Source organism: Ascaphus truei, chromosome 2 (assembly GCF_040206685.1).
Source record: "Ascaphus truei isolate aAscTru1 chromosome 2, aAscTru1.hap1, whole genome shotgun sequence".
NCBI classification, from domain to species: domain Eukaryota; kingdom Metazoa; phylum Chordata; class Amphibia; order Anura; family Ascaphidae; genus Ascaphus; species Ascaphus truei.
The window spans coordinates 38939142-38948262 of record NC_134484.1 but is presented as its reverse complement, the minus strand read 5'-3'; the positions used below and the strand labels follow the sequence as shown (position 1 = coordinate 38948262).

General features: G+C 43.6%; 1 protein-coding gene across 1 annotated transcript; it reads left to right on the top strand.

Annotated features, from left to right (window-relative positions):
• Positions 1-2445: 2445 nt before the first annotated feature.
• Positions 2446-8585, top strand: TRIB1 (tribbles pseudokinase 1). Its single transcript, XM_075582112.1, has 2 exons — positions 2446-2839; positions 6122-8585. Exons 1-2 carry the CDS (start codon positions 2685-2687, stop codon positions 6588-6590), a joined length of 624 nt encoding a protein of 207 aa, XP_075438227.1. The 5' UTR covers positions 2446-2684; the 3' UTR covers positions 6591-8585.
• The last annotated feature ends 536 nt before the right edge of the window (positions 8586-9121 follow it).

The following is a 9121-nucleotide window of genomic DNA, read 5'->3' as shown; positions in this document are numbered from 1 at the left end:
TATCTTTCTCTCCGCCCCCCCCCCCGGGGTTTGTATCTTTTTCCATTCCCCCCCCCCCCCCCGGGTTTGTATCTTTTTCATTCCCCCCCCCCGGGGTTTGTATCTTTTTCATTCCCCCCCCCCCCCGGGGTTTGTATCTTTTTCATTCCCCCCCCCCCCGGGGTTTGAATCTTTTTCATCCCCCCCCCCCCCCGGGGTTTGTATCTTTTTCATTCCCCCCCCCCCCCCGGGGTTTGTATCTTTTTCATCCCCCCCCCCCGGGGTTTGTATCTTTTTCATCCCCCCCCCCCGGGGTTTGTATCTTTTTCATCCCCCCCCCCCCCCCGGGGTTTGTATCTTTTTCATCCCCCCCCCCCCGGGGTTTGTATCTTTTTCATCCCCCCCCCCCCCCCCGGGGTTTGTATCTTTTTCATCTCCCCCCCCCCCCCCCCCCCGGGGTTTGTATCTTTTTCATCCCCCCCCCCCCCGGGGTTTGTATCTTTTTCTTCCCCCCCCCGGGGTTTGTATCTTTTTCACCCCCCCCCCCCTCCTCGGGGTTTGTATCTTTTTCATCCCCACCCCCCCCGGGTTTGTATCTTTCTCCCCCCCCCCTTCCCCCCACCTGGGTTTGTATCTTTCTCTTCCCCCCGGGTTTGTATCCTTTTCTCCCCCCCCTCCCCCCACCCCGGGTTTGTATTTTTCTCTCTCTTCCCCCCGGGTTTGTATCTTTCTCTTCTCTTCCCCCCCCTCCCCCCCCCCGGTCTTGTATCTCTCTTGCCCCAGAAACCTGTGCTCACCCCAACCCCAATGGACATCTGCCTCTTGCATTCATTCCATTGACTTGCTGTAGGGTCATTCTGTCAACCTGTCCTGCCCTGGAATCCCCCCACTGTTTTTTAATTCCGTTTATTAGCCCTTATCTTGCAGTCACTTTGGAGAACTGCACCTGTCACCTTACCTGCACCCAGCGATTGTAGGGATGCCTCCTTTTTTCTTTGGTCCCCTCCCTACCCATAATGTGATCAGGCACATGCCTACTGTATCTCTACTCCTACCTGCAGTTACCCCAAGGTTGTAGCAATACAGTAACTGCACTTAAAATTGCATGGGGTAAGGACACAAGATTAATACCAGAGATCAAGTGCGGTCTATTACATAACAGTACAGACATACAAGACACGGTGGGCTAAGTGGCCCTTATCTGCCAGCAACTTATGTTTCTATGTTTTTCCACTTGTAATTGTGCCACATCTGTTGGTGTTTTACTGCCTGTTGTCACAACAGGGCCCCACGTTGTATCTCTTTTTCTGTCCCCCTGTATGTAGTTGCTACTCGGACACACGCCTCTCCCCATGTCAACAACGACATACATGGTGTACCTGCCCTGCTCAGAAACCCACTTATGTCTCTGTGACTCTGTACCCATACAACAGGTGTCACATAACAGTCACATCTCACACTCCAGTCCTATCAACTGTGACGAGCCTGAAACTCACCCGCTGTAAACATACACGTTTTGATCACGCATTAGGAAATAAACTTTTTGTTTTAAACGAGACGTTGTTACATGTCTGGTGTCAGCAGGCCAGCTGGCTCATACATTGTAAACTGTATTTCAGGTGTTTTCGCAAATTGCTTAATAACTTGTTTTTTATTTGGGTTTGCCAAATGACGTGAATGCGTAAATGCGAAGCCCTGGCCGGTAACACTAACAAGTACTTGTGTATAGGGTGCTGCCCTCAGCGGCTGTTCAGAATTCAGGGAAAAGTTAGATTGAGAAACTACAGTGTTAAACCTAGAATAAAAAGCAGCATACAGAAGGGGACAGATTTGCTGTTGCAAGCCCTTCATGCCTAGCAGGGGATGGGAGGGGGGAGGGGGAAATGGTCACACACTTGTCACCATCAATTATTTGTAGAGTCCGAAAATAGTATAGGGTTGCGTTGATGCTAATAAAATAATATAAACTTATTCTCCTATAATGGATCAGGATAAGTGCACCAAAATAGTAGTGTAATGTGTGTACAGGATATTGTTGCACTGACATCAATTAAAGTATACCACACAAAATAGTAATTTAACACCAGCGTCTAGGGACAGTGCATCTTTGAGTTCCGCAAAGTAACCTCTTCACTGGATACTTTTTTTTTTTTTGGCTTCCTGACATTTTCTTTTGTGCCCGTGGGAAAGAATTTCTAATCTGCTTTTTTTTTTTGTTATATTATTTATCACTCTGCCACAAGAAGGGGCTGTTGTGCATTGTATCAGCCCACTGCCGTTTTTCTCCTGCAGCAAAGATCTTGGCATTGATTTTTAACTTAAAAGTTTTAAGTATTAGATACGTTTTAGTAGATGTGACACGGGTAGAAGGGAAGGTCTCAAATTCCTTGTGCGTCATTTTCATAGAGCTCTTGGGTTAAGAGTAATCACAATGAAATGCATCACAGCCCTAAGACACCGACATTTTCCATAAAGAAGTGACATTATGATTAAAGTTAGAAGCTGAATCCTTGTTGCTTCTGTGTCTGAATCCAGTCGTAATATTTCTGATGTCTCTCTTTTTGTAGGTCTTTCCCATAAAGCACTACCAGGAAAAAATTGGGCCTTATATTCACCTGCCCTGCCATCGAAATATTACAGGGGTAGTGGAAGTTATCCAAGGGGAGAGCAAAGTCTATGTCTTCTTTGAGAAGGATTTTGGTGACATGCACACCTACGTGAGGAGCTGTAAACGGCTGGGAGAAGAAGAAGCGTCCAAGCTGTTCAAACAGATCATCTCTGCGGTGTCTCACTGCCACCAATCGTCTATTGTTCTAGGTGACCTCAAGCTGAGGAAGTTTGTGTTCTCTGACAAAGAAAGGTGAGGTTTCCTCTCAGTACACAGTGCTGTTCCCTGCAATTCTAATACAGCAATTCCACTTTAATTCAGGCGCAACCGAGATCTTGCACTTAAATGTCTGAGTACTGTAGGTGAAGTACACGGAGAGGAAAGTATTTGCTGAAAGTGACACACAGCTGCTGTTTTTGAGATTTCCCACTTCGCATGCTTATCTGAGCCCCAAAGCTACTTCTCCATAAGGAGGCAAACAATAGGTTTTTGTTAATGTGCCGCTGTGAAGTTAATCCTAAAGCTTTTCATGAATTTAAAGAAGCAATTCATGTCATTTTAATTTTTGTCTTTTTTAAATTTTTTTTTTTTTTTATTATAACAGGATTGAAGCAGGGGGTCTCCGGAGCTGAACCCCATTAGTTTCATCTTCGGGGGATCCCCTGCTTCCGGAGATACATACCCCCGTTTGGGGTGCCGGTAGCCACTCCGGCTTGGGTTTAAAGTTTTAAAGCTCCCACCTTACGCGGGCCAATTGGAAGCTGAACCGGGTGACGTCACGGCTCCCTATTGGCCCACAGGGCGCGTGAGCTCTGAAACTCCGCCATAATGTAAACCTCGCTACCAACCGAGGGGCTACCGACACCCCCTACGGAGGAGGTAAGTATCTCCGGAAGCAGGGGTTCCCAGGAGCTGAAATTTAATGGGGTTCAGCTCCAGGGACCCCCTGATTCAATACTGTTAAACCCACCCATAAAATGGCATGGGCTGCCTCTTTAGTGGTATATAATATTAAATCCTTTGCTACCAAGGGAGCTGCAACACATTTCTATGCAGGCCCCTATGGTAGAGAAGGCGATTGTTGTTTAACCTACACACTACCTTCTGTACTACATCTTTTTTGTTTGGGTTTGGCTACTCACGGGTCCTTTTCTGCTCCCACTTCGTCCCCAAATATTGATATTTCCAGTCTGCTTATTTACAGTAGCATGACTCATAGTAACTAAGACGAGGAACCTATTGTCCAACAATCCTGTCCCCTCCGGTCTCACAGCCGTTCTTTTTGCAACTAGAATAAATGTCCGTGAACTACGTGGCTTATATAAAATACCTGAAATATATATATATATATATATATATATATATATATATATATATATATATATATATATATATATATAAAAATTATGGTCTTCAAAGAGAGGTGCAATTTCCTCTCTTGCAACCAACGAAGCATATATTGCACTGCACATGCTGTGTAATAGGTCATTATAGTTTGCCAGCTGCTGTTTATTTGCACAGCAGAGAAGATAATCTGCCCTGAGCTGTGATAGCAGGAAAGCAGGCCTTTTCCTTTATAAAGCAGGGGAGAGCCACTCCAGTCCTCAAGGGCCACCAACATGTCAGGGTTTCAGGATATCCCTGCTTCAGCACAGGTGGCTCAACCCCACTGGTTTAGCCACCTGTGCTGAAGCACTGTTGACCTGTCGTTGGCCCTTGAGGGCTGGAGTTGCCCTCCCCTGCTGTATAATGTGCCTGCGAGGTTTGCACTTCAGTGCTACAATGTCGGCACCCTGTGCACCTGCTTGCTCCTAACTTCCCATCAGAAACGATCTGCGTTGTTAAGTACGGTAGAGCTGGGTGGTAGTTATCTAGAAAACGGCAAAGAACAAGGGCCCACTTAGTATAAATACTTACTGTATAACTATAGCTTTAGTTCCCTTGTGTCTTGCCCAGTCATTTTTAATGTAATATATTCACCTTTTACCACATATGATGCACAGCAGTTGGAGATCTCCTCCTCCTCCATCCAGGTTGAAAGGGAACATTGTGCTTTTTTTGGTTCCTTCAGTTCAGATTCTTCTCCTGCCCAATAAATGAATATAGTATAACATGTAACCACAATGCAAGTTGGACTGTTATTCAGTGCGTTTGTGTCCAAGGACCTATTCCTCTCCTAGGCTTGCACTACGCTGTTAATTCCGTCCTCTCAGAAACCATCTAGTGTCCGCTTATCTCCTTCCTGCGGAGATATTTGCTCACGTCGTGTCCTTGGTAATGAACCTGGACAAAATACAAGTGATTAGAAAACGTGATTAGCGTTGCCGTTATGGTAGCTCTCTTCCCTATGAAGTATATATCCGTAATAAAAAGAAATGGCTTATCGGTTCTTTAGGACAGGGGTCCAGACCCGCTAAACTGGCGTTGCTACCCAACACCAAACATTTTGTGCTTCTAATGCAAGAGGCTTTTTCAGCAGAACAAAGTGTGGAAATCCTCAGAGTGGCCAAAAAGAATGGTCAGTCACGAACATATCATATTGCCTACAGCTCACTCATTTTGAAACTGGCATTGCAGAGCTAATTATAATGCCATGCGTCAGGTTTGGTAAGCAGCGAGTTAAGCAATTTATGGCAGGCATTTTGTATATCGCAAGCACAGGTGCAAGGCTTTTAGTGTGACAGCAGCCGGTTGCTGCCAGACAGTAGCGTAGGTTGAGTCATATTTTCCGTTTGCCGAACCAGTGGGCAGTATGCATTACAAGAGGTCAGGCTGAGGACAGAACGGAGGTGAACACATTACACGGCATAGGACCTGCAAAGCAGAATTAAGAAAATAATTGGTTCCCATCACATTAGGCATCACACCTCTCTTGTTTTTAAATAGCAGCAAAATCCGGAAATGTTATTTTTGGCACACCATTGCTTTCCCCCATGATATATGTCAGGCAGTCCTTGCCTCTAGAGCCTGAACAGCCTTTGCGAGCAGCACGTTGCAGACGTCTCTCATGCAGAATGGGTGTAACGTGTTGTGCCTGGTTGATAACACTGACACAAAGTTCTAATCAATTATGAATCCGCCGCATTGGGGAACATTTTTTAATACTTTTATTTTTTGTTCCTCCAACGTATTGGGCTGCTGGTGACAGGGTTGTCGCCCTTACAGGCTAACCAAATACTCACACAAACGTATTTGTTTATGGTTTACATCTTTCTAGTTTCACTTGGGTTCTTGCTGTGAATGGCATGAGCAATTTCTGTTATTCTCTTATATATTTAAAGGTGTCTCTTCCCCCTTGAGAAAGTGTGTGTGTGTGTGTGTGTGTGTCACACATGGGATTAATTCGACAGCAACACGATTCTTTCTTGTTGATAGGTTTACATTCTCCAAACATACAAAAAAAATGCAGAAAGATCTTGGGAAAGGCTAAGGGCAAAATGAATGTAGGTGGCATACAGTGGCATTTTAAAAGGGATATCCATTAGTGTCAAAGACCTCATTTGTGTTGACAAACCATGTTGCTCTGTTTTCCAGAACTCAACTGAGGCTAGAAAGCCTAGAAGATGCACACATCATGAAGGGTGACGATGACGCCTTGTCGGATAAGCATGGCTGTCCAGCCTATGTTAGCCCTGAGATCTTGAACACCAATGGGACTTACTCTGGGAGATCTGCTGATGTGTGGAGTTTAGGTGTGATGCTGTACACACTTCTGGTGGGGCGCTATCCCTTCCATGACTCGGACCCCAGCACCCTCTTTTCTAAAATCCGGCGTGGACAATACTGTATCCCCGACCACATATCTCCCAAAGCCAGGTGCCTTATTCGCAGTCTGTTGAGGCGGGAGCCCTCCGAGCGACTCACGGCAGAAGAGATTTTGCTGCACCCCTGGTTTAACGCAGCTGCACAGCCTGGATATGCGGATCAGGATACAGGCAGCACTGACCAGCTTGTGCCTGATATACCCCAGGATAGTGACTACATGGACTCCTTCTTCTGTTAGCCCTTCAACCCACAAACTGTGTTTCCAGGAGATTCATGTTTCCCCCTTCACGACCCCCATACAGACGAAGTTGTAATTACATTGACAGTCTGAATTGGAAGACCACAAATACTGAAATCTTGGGCAAGCCCACCCTGCTGTTTATTACACAAAACGTTCGCTACACACCCTTCTGACTTTGCCAACAATTATCCTGTTGCAAAAGCTTTGCTTAACCGTTTTTGTTTTTCCCATTCAGTGCTAAAACACTGAGACACAAGGGGGTATGTAGTTCATATCCTTATGTAAAGAGCTCGTATTGACCAGCTTTTGTGAATATCATGGTTTCACTGCGGCACAGACATCAGATCTTGAAATTAAAAACGTAGAGTCGATCCCCTATACTAACGAAATACGAGTAGATTTGCGATATCTAGGTTAAATGATGTCACAATGGAACTTTAGGGACCGCGTTTTAGATGTTTCTTACAAGAGCGCTGTATACATGGAGATGACCTTTCTCTTATACAATATGGTCAGGCCTGTTACCGCACACACCACTTACACTGAATGTGTTAATATTCGTATGGCAACGTTTAAGATATCTTGGACTTTCAGAATCTTTATTTCAGGGAAGATAATACAGGTATATCCTGCATATATAAAATGACAGGCCAGGGCTCTTTTATATATGTGTGGTGGTAACAGCTCTGCCTTAATTGCATCAGTACATCTGAGCAGTATTTAAAATCCACAAATAGGATAATCCCCCCCCCCTTTTTTTTTTTGCTTGTACAAAAAATTCATTTATAGTTGAATATTTAAAAGTTTTTTTTATTTTTTTTTTTATTTTATATAGCTCCTAATTGGATGAAGAAAACAGTCAATTCCTTAAACGGGTAAAGGAATATATCTTGAACTACAGTATGGTCACAATATCATTATTAAGGGCTAATCCTTGGAAAGCTACCACTTGCGAAAGTGGCATGTATACCTCATACGTAATATTGTGTACGTTGTACATTGATTTTTTTTTTTTTTAAATCCCTTTGCTGCCTGAGGGGTTGCAACACACTGCACAAATTCTGAATGGAATGAGTTTAAAGCTGCAGTTCAAGCTGCCGTTAAAAAAAATATATTTTTTTTTATTTTCCCCCTTTCAATATGTGCATCAATACAATGTGCACACTGACAAGTGATTTGCTAAACTGCAAATTTATCGCTTGCTCGGGGCTATTTAATTCAGTTCTTGCACAGCATTTTGGGCAATGTAGTCCTGGAATATGATTGACTGGGCAGTTACTAGATACAATTGGTGCACTGCTAAAGAGAGGGTGGGTCTCAAGAGCCAGAGCCTATCAGAAGGGGCGTCACTTTGATAATGCTTCCAACATTAGAAACATTCAAAATGTCTTGAACATTTTTATTTTTTTTTTAAATTTTTTTAAATGCTACAAGTATTTTTTCATAGCACAGAACTGATTTATTAAAAAACAAAACAAAAATGTAGGCTTTTGCTTGAACTGCTGCTTTAAGGTGTCTCTGCAACACGTATTAATTTGTACATGAATGTGTGAGTAAATACACACGCTGCAATTCCTGGTGCAAACCTATGGAGAGGAAATATATGCTGTGTGCTTCCCCCCCCCCCCCCCCCCCAGGCAGCGAAGAGTTATTTTATTTTTTCATATCGTGCTATACGTTTTGAGAGATGTAGAAGAAAAAAAAAAAAATACATAAAACAGCAGCAATTGTAATGTGAATAACTGTTGGCAAAACTACCTGTCACAGAATCGTGAGTGACCCAAGAGGGGCGAGACCCTCTTTTGCACTAACAGCCTCACGGTTGTTTGATGTTATTTGTATCCGTGATACACTGTAAATTCTGTAAATAGTGGTAGTAAGCATTTGCTGAAAAAAATACTGAAAACACTATGTCAAACATATATGTAAATATGTGGAAACCTAATTATGGTTTAATTTGTAAGTATGTGGTAATAAATATGTTTTTCTAAATGGTGTGTGTGTGTGTGTGTGTGTGTGTGTGTGTGTGTGCGCGTGTGCACACGTACGCACTGCATCTCTCACACTCGACAAAGGGGCTTGTGCCTTGTTATACTGTTAACGACATCATGATACACTAAATAGCACATCTGTGCTGTGGGTGTCCTAGCATTACCTGCGATTACAGAGTTTATACTTTGGCTCTGGCTGGTATGTACAGGGCTATTTATATGTCTTGTACATATGTCAGAACGCATGTTGCAAATCTGTATGTGTATTGTGGTATAGAAGAGCAGTATGTAGACTGTATCAGTGCTTGTGTTTTGGCGTGTTCATGTTTGAGTGCTGTATGTGCATCAATGTGTGTGTTAGTGAGTTTACAGACACTCTACCATTGGCCATATAAAAATAGGTACGCTTTATTCCCTCTGTCCATGTGGGATACAGGAGCGTACAAGCAAGCACCGATGAATTCTCCATAATACATGCAATTTATTGTCTGCAAAGATCATGTTGCAATTACAGCAGTTGTATTATTGGACTTTGTG